The following is a 14,343-nucleotide window of genomic DNA, read 5'->3' as shown; positions in this document are numbered from 1 at the left end:
TTGCCCATAAATATTTGGCAATTTATTTTTTATATTATGGAGCAAAACAAGCAGGATGCGCTTTTAAAGTACCACAAGTCGCTCAAAGACCACGCAGATGCCATGGAGACAATGCGCAGGATAAACGAGTCAATAAAAACCCAAACACAGGAGTACGAGAAAACAGAAAGAGACATAAACGCGCTGCAAAGTGTTGGACAGATGGTGGGCGAGGTGCTCAAACAGCTGGACGAGGAAAGATTCATCGTCAAAACTTCGCAGGGCCCTAGGTACATCGTAGGAGCAAGAAAGAGCATTCCCCGCGAGCTGCTGGTCCTAGGCGCTCGTGTGGCTCTGGATATAACAACGCTCACGATAATGCGGCATCTTCCCAGAGAAGTAGATCCAATGGTGCATGCTATGTCCATAGAAAAGCCTGGAGACATTTCATTTGAGAGCATAGGCGGTCTTGCAGAGCAGGTGCGAGAGATAAGGGAGGTGATTGAGCTCCCCATTAAGAATCCCGAGATATTCAGCAGAGTGGGTGTTTCTGCGCCAAAGGGAGTGCTGCTCTATGGGCCCCCGGGTACAGGGAAGACTCTTTTGGCCCGTGCAGTGGCTGCTACTTTGGACTCAAACTTCCTGAAGGTTGTTAGCTCTGCGATCATAGAAAAGTACATCGGAGAAAGCAGCAGAATGATCAGGGAGATGTTCACGTACGCAAAGAATAACCAGCCATGCGTGATTTTCCTCGATGAAATTGATGCAATTGGAGGGAAGAGGTCTTCAGATAGCACTTCATCCGACAGAGAGGTGCAGCGCACTCTTATGGAGCTCCTGAACCAAATGGACGGGTTTGAAGAGCTTGGGAGAGTGAAGGTGATAATGGCCACGAATAGACCTGATATCCTCGACCCCGCCCTGCTAAGGCCCGGTCGTTTGGACAGAAAGATAGAAATACCTCTCCCCACAAGCCAAGGAAGACTGGAGATACTTAAGATCCACTCCGCAAAGATGGAGAAAAAGGGAGAAATAGACTACAACACCATTGTGAAGATGTCACACGGGTTCAATGGGGCAGACATAAGGAACATATGCAGCGAGGCTGGAATGCTTGCTATCCGCGAGGAGAGAGACTTCATCATGCAGGAAGACCTGACTAGAAGCGTAAGAAAGATAGCAGACCAGAAGAAACTCGAGGGGCGTATGGACTACAAAAAGGTATAAAATAAACAGTGTGTTGTATTTGCATCTCTCGCACCACCGAACATTCCTGCGCTCCCTGATATCTTCTATTTATTTTCTTTTTCATTGGTCGATTCAATCAAAAGCAGTGACCAATAGGCTGCAAAAAAGTACAGTAAAATGCTGCACGGAGAGAATGCATAATGGCGTCTAAGAAGGAAGAGGTAATTCGCAACGAAATACTGTACAACACCCTTGCTAAGCTCCAGCCGGCAGACGGGACGAGCACAAACCAGATATCTTATGTGGTGAAAAGGGCTAATTTGTCCAGTACAGTCGTGTTGGCAGCGATATCTCTACTGCTATCGGCAAAAGAAAAGCTTCCAAAGCACATAGGCTCCCTAAAGAGACAGCTCAGCGAGAACAAGAGTGTTTCTCTAGAGATACTGGAAAACAAGATTGAAACAGCCCAGAGTCTGTGCAGCAGTACGTACATGCTCTTCTCTATTTCTCTGATTATCTCCTCCAAATACCTTATAGACAGATCATACATTAATCGGACATGGTCCAACATTCTCATGATCGACAGATCGCTTGTGAACGAATACGAAAGGTGTATGCTGGAGGTGCTTGAGTACAAAGTAAGCGTAAACAGCAAGTCAATAGACGATCTGTGGTCCAAAATGAACACAGGGCCCGCCAAGCAGGAAAAAAAGGAAAATAAAATCGTTAGAAGCATCAAGAAGATTGTGTCCTGTCTGTTCAAAAATGAATAGGTCCTTGGCGGAGTTTCTGGAGCAACAGAAGCTGTGCAGATGCGCACAAAGAGATTAATGAATAAAAGATGTTTTCAGAGTAACTATGACTTCTATACCCACGTAGGCCGAGTTTGTGTTCTTCATCATTAAACATGGGGTAAAATTTTAAAACTAATAAATGCACATACAAGAAATAAAAGAGGAGAATCCAAAGCCGACTCTGCAGCTCAAAGTCACAGACCAGACGCAGAAAACATCTACATTTGTCATGAAGAAAAAGACAAAGCTGAGCAAGCTCTTTAAAGAGTACTCGGAGAGAGCAGAGCTCAACGCGCACAAGCTTAGATTCGTGCACAAAGGCGTAACTCTCAGCGGTGAAGACACGCCAGAGTCTGTTGGCCTTGAGAGCGGTGATTTACTCGAGGTCTTTAGCTCGCAGGTAGGAGGAGGTATTTGTGTATAGATTTACATTCATAGAGCAGTATAAATCTTTTATTGGCACAGTTCTCCAACTTTTCTGCTTATTCTACTGCAGTGCTAGCAGACAATGAACATTACAGCCAGATCAACTGCTGTATTCTCTGCAATCTAGCATAGAAAGATCTGTGCTCACACTCAGCTGTAATACGTTATAATTCAATACAGTATGATATCTAGACACTTTATCTCTGATTATGATATTGAGAATTACTATATCTGTCTCTAGATGGGAAGCTGTTCAAAACATCTGCTTCTCCAGCTATTAACTCATTTGCAATAGCATATCAGTGATAAGAAATAAAACGATTTTTATTAAGCTAAATCAAAGAGTTTTATTGTTTGGATTTAAATGTGCTTCCAAGCCCTCTCTATCCAATGCAGCTCTGCTAGCTGGCACAGATGCAGTGCATTGTAAATCGGCATTTTATTTTGTGTATGCAAGATGCCTTGAGTTACACTTGCCTCTTATTTTCTTTCTTCTATCTCTACTTACATTTAGATACCCGTGTGCGACCTATGCACTAATTGCACACAGTTAATATTCTAAACCTATTCCTCTAGTCTTCTATCGCTTTGCTTTCTCACTGTGCACGACTTGTCTATACTGTATATCTGCCCTTCTTCTGAAAACACCACATACACATTTTCATCCACTGTTGCACACTTTGCAATGTACTTCTCTTCTCCTGCTGTTATTTCGTACATGTACTGCCCTGCATGCCCAATACTGGAAACCTCGCTGTGCTCTTTGTCTACTCCTATCATTTCATACTCCCTCTCAAGAGCCGTAAAGTCTATGCTCACCTCGTACTCCACTTCATCAGTGTTTTTTTCTCTTTCAAGATCTGATGGGCTAGCTATCTCCTGCATGCCACAGCCCAGGGCAGACTCTATGTGCACTCCCCCCGTCAGTATCTCCACCACAGAGCTATCTATGAGGAACATTGGAGATGCAATTGATGGCTTTTCTGTGGGCTCTATGCTATTTGTGATCAAAGAGTAGCTTAAAAATGCATCGTTCAGTTTTTCTGGACTTTCCTCTGGCAGCAGTGTGTATCCCATGTGCATGAAAAGAGCTGAGTAAAATAAAGTCTTTAAATAAAATAATTATTTCACCAATTTGTCCTCTCTGCAGGAAAACAAGCTGCACAAACTCAGTCTAATCGCTTTTACTCTACCACCAGCTAGCTGAAGAGTCAACAGAGAACATCAAAGGAAGTTAATAATAAACGGGGTATCTGGAGAGTAGTCTGAATTAAGTTATGGGCGTACACATAGGCCCACCTTTCGATTTGACTATCCAGCTAGCAACAGCCATCTCAACTGTTGGGCATACACGTACACCCAACAGGGAACAGTTTCTGGTCAGCTGCCACGTAGGGTTTCCCCCTGACCATTTCGATCTGTGCAATGCTATTCTCAGACCTTCCTAAAGATATTGCTACCTCTATCGAAAGCTTCCACCTACCCGCAGGGGGACACATTTTTAAATAAAAATAAAAGAGAATTTTATTTATTCCTATTTAGCATATTTATTGCACTAAACGAGATAATCCAAGCAGCATTCAGGTAGTCCATGTTTATCGAGCAGTGTATTATCAGCTCACAGAGATAGTGGAGATATCTAACGCTTTTTCTCTTTTTAAACAGACAGTAGTGAAGAGCGCCCTGCACAAAGCTTGCCACTGCAAAGACGGGAATGTTCGCTGACTTACTGCCCAGTGATCTGACGAGAAGCACGGGATAGTAAACAATTCCTGTGGCAAGGTGCAGGATGTTCATGCTGCTTCTGCTGTTGTAGGTGTACACTGCGGACTCAATGAGTCTTCTGCATATGTGCGCGCCCAGCAAGATAGTGCTTGTGGAAACAGCTTTGAAATACCAGAGAGCGCCAAAGAACAGAATGCCATTTAAGTAGAAGAGAATGAAAAGGTCTTTGTTGAGACGGCCCGGGACATTTGGGAGGAGGTGCGAGCTTCTTCCGTGGTGGGTCAGGCCGTTTAGAAGAAAAAATGAGCCCCATGAGACTCCTATGAGAGCTGTGAAGAATAATTCGTACAGCATAAATGAAAGTAAAATTGAAAATATGTACGACGAAATATTCATCCTGCCCTAAAAAGAAAAATACACAAAACTATATACACTCTGTCATTTTAATTAAACTTTTATAGCCACTGCAGCACTGTACAAACACTGCTACTAACGTTCTTTTAGTAGCTATATCTACACTCTATTGGAGCATATCTTATCATTAGATAAATTATCACTCACAGATTGATTTCTGCAGGATCTTAGCGCAGCTATTCTGTTATAGCTCTATCTACTTTCTTTTCTTATAAAACCAGTAGTAGAGCTACAGCATATTTATACTGAGAATAGCAGGAATAAAACTTTTCTGTGCATCCACTGAGTACCTTCAAATGCTATACACTTCCTATCTGTCTCTATTTCAGAGAGAATTAGCACACTCTCTAGGCAGTTAAAAGATCAGATAACTAATATTTGAGAATCTCCCTGCATTTAAACAATGGAAAGTGTGTGAATGTGCAACTAGTATTTTTACATAAAGCCAGTAAGACCGTATACACTCCATGAGATATCGTATCTATTTAGAGACCGTGTGGATAATAAAATCTAGCTCGTAGATAATCGTTAATTTATTGGTAAACTATGCTGTTTGGCACGTCTGTCCAGACTCCTCTTCTGCATATCTGTGTCCTCGGCCTGAGTGCTCTGATCTCTGCTGTTCTTTGCTATACCACTTGTCTATATCGTTCTTTGATATAAAGACAGCCTTCTGCACTGCAGGGTTCTTCTCTTCTCCTGTAAAGTTTGCAAGGAACTTTCCTAGGTCCTTCACCTTCTCTGGAGCCACGAAGACAGGAATTATTCTTATAAACAAACTTCCCTTTCCGCCCTTCTTTGTAGGGAGTCCTTCTTTATCCAGACGAAGGAAGTCTTCGCCAATGTCGCATGTGTGAATGGGCGGATACTCCACATAGATTATTCTTCCATCTATTGTTTCTATTCTGATAGGCCTCTGCACTAGAATATCTTCCAGCGGAACCTTGGCCTCTGTGTATAGGTGCTCTGGGGCAATTCTTGTGAACCGCTTGTCCTCTTTCACGTTGACTACGAAGATAAGATCTCCCGTGATGGCGCCCGATGCCTCATCTCCCATCTTTTCGTAGACGATCTGGAATCTGTCAACTACGCCGGGCGGGATGGATACCTCGAGCTCTTCTTGCTTGGAGATGTATCCTTTCCCTGCACAGTCTTTACAGTTTGGCCCCGACTTCATTATCCCGTGGCCCATGCACACATTGCATGTCATTTCTCTTTGCAGCCGCATGCCTCCCATGTTCGTTATTTCTGCGTACACTCCTGCTCCTCTGCACTTTGTGCATGTCTGTGTGTTCATTGAGCCCGTTGCTTTGCACGGCTTGCACACCATCTTTCTCGTGATCTTTCTCTTAATTTTTGTCCCAAGAATGACCTCCAAAAGAGTGATGTGTATGTTCTCCACGCGAGGGTTGTTTTTCTGCGGTCTTCTCTCTCCGCCAAACATCGACCCCATAGATCCTCCGAAGAACGAGGAGAAGAAGGACTCGCCGGAGGCACCGCCAAAACTCTGCGACTCGTCTATGCCTCTGTCATACATCTGTCTTTTCTCCGGATTGGAAAGAACCTCGTATGCGGCAGTTATATCTGAAAACTTTTTGTCCATTTCCTTTTTCAGAGCCTCTCTCTCTTTGTCGGTTTTGCATGCTTTCAGAGCATTAGACACAACCTGTCCGTCAGAGTGGTATTTCTTTGCAAAGTTCCTGTACGCAGCCTTTATGTCTCTTTCAGACGCCTGGGTGTCTATTTCAAGCAGTTTGTAGTATCCTTTAATATCCATTGGTATACAACTAAATTTTTCTTCTTTATAAATATCGAAATTTCTGGAAGAACTATTTTTATTCTGAATTAAAATGGCAATTGAAGAGATGAGTCCAGAGGAAATAACAATATGCGAAGAGTTTAAAACATGGAGGAAGAATGTGCCCTATCTTTACGACATGCTTCTATCGCACGCCCTGACATGGCCTTCCCTAACCGTGCAGTGGTTCCCTGATGCCGTGAGAAACGAAGAAACAGAAACAACGACGCAAAGGCTCCTTTTGTCCACACAGACATCGGGCCAGGAGGACGAGTATCTGCAGATTGTCTCTGTCACTCTGCCTGATACAGTAGGAGATGCTGCTGTGCGCACTCTTGAAGATGGGGGATACGGCCTGGGAGAGTCCAAGGTGCGTGTTACCCAGAAGATACCCATGCCGTACGAAGTAAACAGAGCGAGATACATGCATTCCAATACAAACATCATTGCAGTGCGGTACGACAGCCCAGAAGTACATATATACGACTACACAAAGCATCCTTCATTTGGAAAAGAAGCAGTGCCTGATGTTATCTTCGAGGGGCACACGAAGGGAGGATTTGGCCTGGCTTGGAACCCAGTCGAGCAGAACGAGCTGTGCACCGCAGGATACGATGGAACTGTCTGTGTGTACAAAATGGGGCAGGGCACTGCGCCTGTGATGAAGATACAGGAGAATGAAGAGATAAACGACATAGCTATTTCAAACGATGGAGAGACAATAGCACTGGGACTGGATAAAAACGGCACAACTCTAGTGGACATGCGAAGCGGAGAGAAAAAGACTCTGAAAACAGGAGAAACTCTGAGCGTGCAGTTCTCCCCAGAAAACAGCACGTGGCTCGCAACGGGATCAAAAGGCGGCTCGCTGAGCATATGGGACACCCGAAATGACGCAAAGCCTCTCTACAATCTTGTTGGACACGAGAGCGATGTGACGCAGGTGGAGTGGTCTCCCCACTACGAGATGGTGCTGGCTTCCTGCAGCAGCGATAGAAGAGTGAGAATATGGGATCTTTCAAAGGTTGGCGAGGAGCAGGCAGAGGAGGATAGAGAGGACGGGCCTCCTGAGCTTTTATTCATCCACGGAGGACACACGGATGCACTGAGCGACATCTCGTGGAACCCGCACGAGCCGTGGGAGATTGCGAGTGTGGCAAATGATAATATATTGCAGATTTGGCAGATTTCGTCTGAGATAGCAGGGGATGCGGATTTCGAAGGAGAAGAGCCTGAGCAGGAAGAATAGTACTTTACGCAATAAACATACTAATTCTATTTCTCAGATATTTTATAAACCAACTGTATTACGACAAGACTAAAAGAAAAAGACTCAGAGACTATTGTAAAAGGCCTGTGCAATTTTTACTTTAAATGCAAAGTGTAGAGTCTGCTGTTTAGATTTAAAGGCCCTTCTGATTATTGAAACTAAACTGTCATCGAATGAAAAGTTAGACTTTTCTATTTTTACTTTCTTCGTAGAAATAGTGCCGAACAAAGATGTACAGGCTCTTCTGCAGTATAGAATCAGAAGGGAACTATATACACAGTTCTAACAGTGCTGCATTAATGCATTTAGTTAGTATAGACACTACATAGACTGTATGTAATAAATACAGATTGGGTAGATTGTGCAGTCTATTACACTCCATTGCATATACATAGAATATTATCCAGTGGAGCAGATGATAAATGAGCCCTAGATCGAATAAGTGTCTTCCATTGCCTCTATGAAAAACACTTTCTTGGGCTGTATTTATTTGTTTGCTATTTCGGCCTGTCGATGTTGTTTTGAAATTGGGGTATTTAGGCTCTCTTGGAGTAGCAAACAATGGCACTAACATTTAACTGGATGGTTTTACGCTCTTTCCTCGCAGAGGGCCTGTGCACGTTTCTTTTTGCATATGCTGTCTACGCTGTAATCACTGGAGTCAACATAACGCCAGGGGACGAAGGAATTGCAAACATAGCAGTTACTCTGACCATAGCCCTTACAAGTGTTTCCATTATATACGCTTTCATGGATATTACCATAGCCCACTTTAACCCTGCAATTACGCTTGCTGCCATAGTAACAGGAAAGCTTCCCATATGGATGGGGCTCGGGTACATAATTATGCAGTGTGCCGGTGCTATGCTTGGCTCTGCAGCAATGCTCCTCACAAAGCCTGGAACTTCCTCAGAGCTCCTTGGGTACACTCGGTCGACGCTTTCACCGAATGCTGACATAGGAGAGGCAATCCTCACGGAAATGATTCTTACGGGAGCACTCACATACGTTGCATTCTCTGTGGCTATAAATGTGTTCAACCCTCCCACACAGGTGAAGATAGAAATACCCGATGAAGTCGAAGACAACGACAAACTTCGAGTTGTCACTTCGCAGGCTCCAAACAGATCAGCATTTGCTCCAATTGCGATTGGGTTTACGCTAGGATTCCTCTCTCTCCTGGGAATAGGCTCCAGTGGTGGTGTGTTCAATCCTGCGATTACACTTCCTCCCGTGCTGTTCTCTGGCGTGTGGGTGAACTGCTGGGTGTACTGGGTTGGCCAGTTTGTAGGAGGAATTGTGGGAGCTCTGCTGCATGTCATAATATTTGCTAAGTCTGTATAATAAATAGTGCTTGCATTACTTAAACCATGCTGTTAATTTTTCTCTCTTGTGTACTAAATATTTGTCTATCTCATCCCCTCTACAGCAGCTATACATAGAAATATGAGAGCTAGAAGGCGACTAAACAAAAGATGTTAATGCAGCACTGTTATGTGCTTCTCATAGATATCTGCTCATATAAGCACTGATATATCTGATTGTGTGCTGTTCAAAGCTTATTGCTACTGTCTTAGCATACACACTCCAGAGATCTGCATAAAACCTGTCTATTTAGTGCAGTTATATCTATCTCATGCTAATTATGCTAAAACATTCTAAGCTAGAAAGTGTGCTTAGTATGCTCGCACTAACTGCAATCTGTTTATTTAAAATATCTTCAAGAAAAAACCAGCAATGCAGTGTATATACAAGAGAAGAGGCATACCCGAGAATGTGTCAGAAGGCCTCCTAAGGAGAACAGGAGGCGCATACACACTCTTTTCCACGACAGGCATGGCAGTGGACAGGCTAATGCAGAAGTCGCCTGATGTATTTGAAGGCTCGATGTATCTCGCATCAACAGATAGAGAAAAAGGAATAAAAGACGTAATCAAGGAAGGCGTGAAGGCAAACCAGATAGCAATCCTTCCTATCAGCAAAAGAACTCAAGTGCCTCCTCCTCCTGCAGGGTCTCTTATATTCACAAAGCGAGCCTACATAGAGCCCTCATATCTCCGGTTCTTCAAAGACTACCAGATAGAAGGAGTGCGCTTCATGTTTGAAAGACTGCGCTCTGCGAATGGCGCACTGCTAGCAGATGAAATGGGCCTTGGGAAGACGTTCCAGGCAGTGGCAGTGATGCGCATATTCTGCCAGGCTGGAGGGCTTGTTCTTGTGGTGTCGCCCTGCTCCCTCGTGGGAGTCTGGGAGAAAGAGATAAAAAAGTGGGCAGAAAAGCTAAGAGTATTTAACGGGGCGCTTAAGCACCCAAATAAGTACAAACGCCTAGAGAATGTACTGCTCATAAGCTACGAAAAGCTCGCATCAGTTGACATGGCCCAGCACAACTTCCAGCTTGTCATATGCGATGAAGCGCACAGACTGCGCACGAGCACATCACAAGCACTGCAGGCCCTGAAGAAAATGGCCAGCAAAAAGCTACTTCTCACAGGAACGCCCTTCCAGAACACTGTGCAGGAGTACAAGACCCTTCTGGCTCTCATAGACGAACGAGCAGCACGCGCAAAGGGAATAAAGGAGCTCTCAGGAATAGCCAGTGATGCCGTGCTCAGGAGGAAGATAGAAAGAACGAGTCTATGCTTACCGCAGAAAGACGAAATGATTTGGATCATAGAAAACAAAGAGTACGAAGAGTACTGCTCTGTCTACTGGAGTGCACAGAATAAAGTGGGCATAGAGGACATACAGAGGCTGAGAATGCACGCAGGCACATCAGCCAGCAAATGGGACGTATTTCTCAAGCTATCAAAGGAAATACTCATGGAAAGAGAATCTTTGGTCATTGTGTCGAGATACATCGAGGTAATACGAAAGGCAACAGAGGCAATTAAGAGCATGGCTAACAATAGAGAAGTGCCCATTACAGCCAGAGACGTAACAGATTTCCACGGTGAAATGAACATAGTAAAACGCGAAGAGGCGCTTTCTCTCTTCCAAAGCAAAGGCCAGAAGGTGATCATACTATCTGCCAAGTGCGGAGCAGAAGGACTCACACTTGTGAAGTCTACGCGAATGATAATAATAGACTCAGACTGGAACCCTGCAAATGACCTGCAGGCCATGGCGCGAGTGTGGAGGCTGGGACAGACAAAGCCTGTTGTCATACACAGACTCTTTCTCATGGGAACAATTGAAGAATACATCCTCCTTGTGCAGATGAAGAAGATCGAAATACAGAAACAGCTTGAGGGCCTCCTTCCGCCCGAAGAGATAGAAGAGCAGCTCTCACAATACGAAGAAAAAGGCACCTTCCAGCCACAGAGGACATCGATTGTGCACAAGTGGCTTCGGTGCGCATGCTCAGAGGACTACCCGCTTGCAGTGAGCACAGGATACTCACACACGCACACAGACATTGGACTAATCCTATCACAACGGATAAATAGTGCAGACACAGTACAACAAAGAGCTAATTAGCACACTGAATAAATAATTTATTTTAAATAATTCAATTGTATTTGCACAGAATTATAAAATGTATACTTTTTTTCCAGGATGTTTTAAGAAATATTTTAGTTAGTGAAGTATTTTCTACAACTATTTGTCTCTTCCTTTACTCATGCATTTTATGCTCTTTATTGGCTAGCTGTGCTATTCTGTGCGTATTTCAGAGTAATAGCAGATAGGCCATTTGCAAGCTTTCTCATTGTCTGCACATAGCTTATCTTTTCAGCCATACTGTCTGCTGCGCTTGAGCTATGGAGCTTCATCTGCACTTTCCGTGTGGACAAGAACATCGCCACGGAGGAGTATCTTTTTTGGACGCTGAGATCAGAAAGAGAAAACGACGCAATCCTCTCTTCGCATCCAAAGAATTTCAAGTAGAGCTCTACCGCATCAGAAGATAGAACAGCTCTTATTTTTAGGTACGGTGCTGCTTCAATATGTTTCCACTCAGAGCCTTCGGATTGCGAGAGAACCAAGACACTCCACATCATTACATCTCTAATCTTAAAAAAGGGCTAAATGCGATACAATTATAATATATTGGCAAAAGACAGATGATATTCAAATCTTTATTGAATTCAGAAGGGTGAGTCCACAGCTACTGCTGCAAGTGTTTTAATTAAAACACCGTGCACTTCACTGGTGTGCAGACTTCACTTTCTTGTTTAAAAGTTTTCTCTTTTATCGGCTGTGAGGCTTCTAGAACCGCTGTTTTCTAGCATTCATTCATCCTTCTCTTCGGTGTCGTCGACAGACTTGTAGAACCCAGACCGTATTCCCTCAGCACATCCCTTTATCTTTGCAAAGCAAACTGAGAAGAAGTTGGAGATTTTTGTGGTGGCTGTTTCCATCTGTTTTTCTGTTTTATCGTGCATCTCTTTCTCGTGCTGCTTTGTGGCTTTACTGCTGATCTTTTTCTCTTTTTGTTCTGATCCTGTGCTCTTTTCTGCTGAGCCTGTTCCTATGCTGGAAGTCTCTTTAGACTGTGTGCTTTCAGAGTTGTTTTGCATTGTGTTGTTTTCTTCGCTTGTGTTAGAATTTTTTTTCATAAGGGGGAATTATTACAAGTTTTTAACTGCATTGCTAATTTGATTGGTCTATTCCAAAAATACTGTCTCATGCTCTGAGACATCAAAGACTGTGGTGTAACACACTGATGCGCATTCAACTGTTAAGATAAAATGAACAGAATTGATAGTTGACGTAAATCAGTGTGTGCTGAAGATCAAACAGCTGAAACAGAGATAATAAAAGTAGAGCATGCCATCGGATATAAAATGATTATAGAAGATGATCAACAGCTGCAGAGTAAAAATGAGATTTAAGAGAAGGATATACTTGCACATAAAGAAAACTGGAGAGACTAACTAAACACAAAATAACTACCATTTATTAGAAACTTACACGCTATCTTCTTAGAACAGCTATTTCACGAGAATATATGTTTAACTTCCCCACTCTTTATACTCCTATAATGGAGCAAGCCACTCAATAATTTGCCATACAGCACTGAAAAATCTGCACATTTCGTGTAGTGTCCTAAAGCATTCCGTAAAGAGATAAAACTGTGTTTTGTGTGCTGGTTTTCAAGAAGATCTACATGTTCTGGGAGATTACTTCTTCCAGAGTTTCAAGCTTAAGATCGATTGGCGAAATGCGCCCAACACATTTCCCTTCTTTAGAAACTATGAATGCTGTAAAGTTCCACTTAATGCTCTTCATGAGGTCAACCATGAACGATCCCTTGTAGCTTTGCGTGGTAAGCCACTGGAACAAGCCAGCTTTACTGTCTATCGTTCTCTTTTCAAAAACAGTGGCTATGTCGTACACCCCTTCTTCTTTCATTCTGCTGATTATTGCATCAGGGGTTTTCAGCGTTTGGTCAACAATTTTGTTGAGCGCGCTTGGAAAGAGAAGAACCTCCAAGTCAGAATGCTTCTTTTTTATTTCTTTGATTACAGAGTACCCGTTCTTTGCCAGTTTGCAGTTGCAGGCTGTGTTCACGATAAGACACATCTTTCCTTCGAACAGAGAAAAGTCAACATCCTTGCCCTCTATTGTCCTGTCTTTAAAAGCGTAGAATGCACTTTTTTCATTCCCGTAAGTCTCCATAATGGCTAAAATAAAAAATACACAAAAGTGTTTATATGTTTTTAAATACATGGCAGAAAAATAAACATCAATATTTATAAAAAGTACTCCCAAATATCCCAAAATATAATTTAAATTTCAAGACAAAGAACCGCAGAGCACAAATTAAAACCAAACTTAACAAACTTATAGATCAGTACTGCACACACTCTGTCCAATTCACAGCTATGTTCTGGGTCGGTATGTCTCCTATAGCTGCGCAAGTAAAAAGAGAAAGCAGTAGTGAGTAAAAAGATAGCATCTGCTACAGAATAAGAGATAGAGCCAGAAAGGTAGAATAGATTGAAAGCGCCATTTATTAAGCAACGTGTCTTAGAGAGTCCTCTGTCTGACAGCAGAATCCCGTGATTGCGTTTTTGATTTTTCTGAAGAACTTTACGATTGCGTTTGGTTCGTCGTCCTCCTGTGGAAGTTGGGTGTTGTTTTTGTTGAGATTGCTGTTTTGGCTGCTTTCTGCGGGCTTACCAGATGATGATAATGCAGCAGCACCAGTTTCTTTTGAGCCAGCGCCAGGATTGCTTGGCTGCATGGAGGACTTGTTGACTGCAGGTGCTGGGTTCTTGGCATCTGCTGGGCGACCGTTTCCCATGGGGGCTGGACCCATCGTCATGGGCTTAGGGGGCACGCTTGGCGCATCGGCCTTGGATGCATCGGAGACTCCTGCAGCCCCTGGCTTTGGTGCGGAAGAAGTCTTGTCCATGCTTTTGGATGCATCTGAGAGCTTGCTGGACTCCAGCTTCTCTGCTGCAGGCTTTGTGGGCTCTGTTTTTGGTGGGAGCGAATCAGCTTTTTTCTCAGTGCTTGATGATATGCTGGGTTTTGGTGTATCTTCTCTTGCTGGCTTTTTTCCATCCATTGGCTTGCTGTCTGCAGCTTTTGATTTATCATCAGATGGCTTGCTGGCTTCTGCTGGCTTGTTGCCCTCGGTCTTTGGCTTATCGTCGGATGGCTTCTTGCTGTCGGCTGCTTTGTTTGCCTCCGCTGCCTTGTTGGTCTCATCCTTTGATTTATCATCTGCGGCTTTTTTGTTTTCGTTTTTGTTGTAGTTTAATTCTCCTCCTTGTATTGGCATTGTGATCTTCTAAAAC

General features: G+C 43.4%; 13 protein-coding genes across 13 annotated transcripts; 6 read left to right on the top strand and 7 right to left on the bottom strand.

The window, feature by feature from the left end:
- Positions 1-36: 36 nt before the first annotated feature.
- Positions 37-1,206, top strand: NEMIN01_0043 (26S proteasome regulatory subunit T4; the record flags this gene model as incomplete). Its single annotated transcript, XM_051475985.1, has 1 exon — positions 37-1,206. One exon carries the CDS (start codon positions 37-39, stop codon positions 1,204-1,206), a length of 1,170 nt encoding a protein of 389 aa, XP_051331945.1.
- Positions 1,207-1,367: 161 nt separating this feature from the next.
- On the top strand, positions 1,368-1,940 carry NEMIN01_0042 (uncharacterized protein; the record flags this gene model as incomplete). Its single annotated transcript, XM_051475984.1, has 1 exon — positions 1,368-1,940. The coding sequence occupies one exon, from the start codon at positions 1,368-1,370 to the stop codon at positions 1,938-1,940; it is 573 nt and encodes a 190-aa protein (XP_051331944.1).
- A 160-nt stretch (positions 1,941-2,100) lies between these two features.
- Positions 2,101-2,385, top strand: NEMIN01_0001 (small ubiquitin-related modifier; the record flags this gene model as incomplete). Its single annotated transcript, XM_051475943.1, has 1 exon — positions 2,101-2,385. The coding sequence occupies one exon, from the start codon at positions 2,101-2,103 to the stop codon at positions 2,383-2,385; it is 285 nt and encodes a 94-aa protein (XP_051331903.1).
- A 566-nt stretch (positions 2,386-2,951) lies between these two features.
- NEMIN01_0041 (uncharacterized protein) lies at positions 2,952-3,470 on the bottom strand (the record flags this gene model as incomplete). The annotated part of the gene is made up of 1 exon (XM_051475983.1): positions 2,952-3,470. One exon carries the CDS (start codon positions 3,468-3,470, stop codon positions 2,952-2,954), a length of 519 nt encoding a protein of 172 aa, XP_051331943.1.
- Positions 3,471-3,911: 441 nt separating this feature from the next.
- On the bottom strand, positions 3,912-4,508 carry NEMIN01_0040 (uncharacterized protein; the record flags this gene model as incomplete). Its single annotated transcript, XM_051475982.1, has 1 exon — positions 3,912-4,508. One exon carries the CDS (start codon positions 4,506-4,508, stop codon positions 3,912-3,914), a length of 597 nt encoding a protein of 198 aa, XP_051331942.1.
- Positions 4,509-5,070: 562 nt separating this feature from the next.
- On the bottom strand, positions 5,071-6,303 carry NEMIN01_0039 (DnaJ-like protein subfamily A member 2; the record flags this gene model as incomplete). The annotated part of the gene is made up of 1 exon (XM_051475981.1): positions 5,071-6,303. The coding sequence occupies one exon, from the start codon at positions 6,301-6,303 to the stop codon at positions 5,071-5,073; it is 1,233 nt and encodes a 410-aa protein (XP_051331941.1).
- Positions 6,304-6,376: 73 nt separating this feature from the next.
- Positions 6,377-7,573, top strand: NEMIN01_0038 (histone-binding protein RBBP4; the record flags this gene model as incomplete). The annotated part of the gene is made up of 1 exon (XM_051475980.1): positions 6,377-7,573. One exon carries the CDS (start codon positions 6,377-6,379, stop codon positions 7,571-7,573), a length of 1,197 nt encoding a protein of 398 aa, XP_051331940.1.
- A 603-nt stretch (positions 7,574-8,176) lies between these two features.
- On the top strand, positions 8,177-8,938 carry NEMIN01_0037 (uncharacterized protein; the record flags this gene model as incomplete). The annotated part of the gene is made up of 1 exon (XM_051475979.1): positions 8,177-8,938. One exon carries the CDS (start codon positions 8,177-8,179, stop codon positions 8,936-8,938), a length of 762 nt encoding a protein of 253 aa, XP_051331939.1.
- Positions 8,939-9,331: 393 nt separating this feature from the next.
- On the top strand, positions 9,332-11,074 carry NEMIN01_0036 (DNA repair and recombination protein RAD54B; the record flags this gene model as incomplete). The annotated part of the gene is made up of 1 exon (XM_051475978.1): positions 9,332-11,074. One exon carries the CDS (start codon positions 9,332-9,334, stop codon positions 11,072-11,074), a length of 1,743 nt encoding a protein of 580 aa, XP_051331938.1.
- Positions 11,075-11,232: 158 nt separating this feature from the next.
- Positions 11,233-11,595, bottom strand: NEMIN01_0035 (uncharacterized protein; the record flags this gene model as incomplete). The annotated part of the gene is made up of 1 exon (XM_051475977.1): positions 11,233-11,595. One exon carries the CDS (start codon positions 11,593-11,595, stop codon positions 11,233-11,235), a length of 363 nt encoding a protein of 120 aa, XP_051331937.1.
- A 231-nt stretch (positions 11,596-11,826) lies between these two features.
- NEMIN01_0034 (uncharacterized protein) lies at positions 11,827-12,153 on the bottom strand (the record flags this gene model as incomplete). The annotated part of the gene is made up of 1 exon (XM_051475976.1): positions 11,827-12,153. One exon carries the CDS (start codon positions 12,151-12,153, stop codon positions 11,827-11,829), a length of 327 nt encoding a protein of 108 aa, XP_051331936.1.
- Positions 12,154-12,700: 547 nt separating this feature from the next.
- NEMIN01_0033 (uncharacterized protein) lies at positions 12,701-13,216 on the bottom strand (the record flags this gene model as incomplete). Its single annotated transcript, XM_051475975.1, has 1 exon — positions 12,701-13,216. One exon carries the CDS (start codon positions 13,214-13,216, stop codon positions 12,701-12,703), a length of 516 nt encoding a protein of 171 aa, XP_051331935.1.
- A 337-nt stretch (positions 13,217-13,553) lies between these two features.
- NEMIN01_0032 (uncharacterized protein) lies at positions 13,554-14,327 on the bottom strand (the record flags this gene model as incomplete). Its single annotated transcript, XM_051475974.1, has 1 exon — positions 13,554-14,327. One exon carries the CDS (start codon positions 14,325-14,327, stop codon positions 13,554-13,556), a length of 774 nt encoding a protein of 257 aa, XP_051331934.1.
- Between the last annotated feature and the right edge of the window lie 16 nt (positions 14,328-14,343).

The sequence above is a fragment of the Nematocida minor genome (genome assembly GCF_024244105.1).
Source record: "Nematocida minor strain JUm1510 chromosome Unknown 7925, whole genome shotgun sequence".
NCBI classification, from domain to species: Eukaryota; Fungi; Microsporidia; genus Nematocida; species Nematocida minor.
Note: the sequence above shows the minus strand (reverse complement) of the source record. Positions and strands in the feature narration are given on the sequence as shown.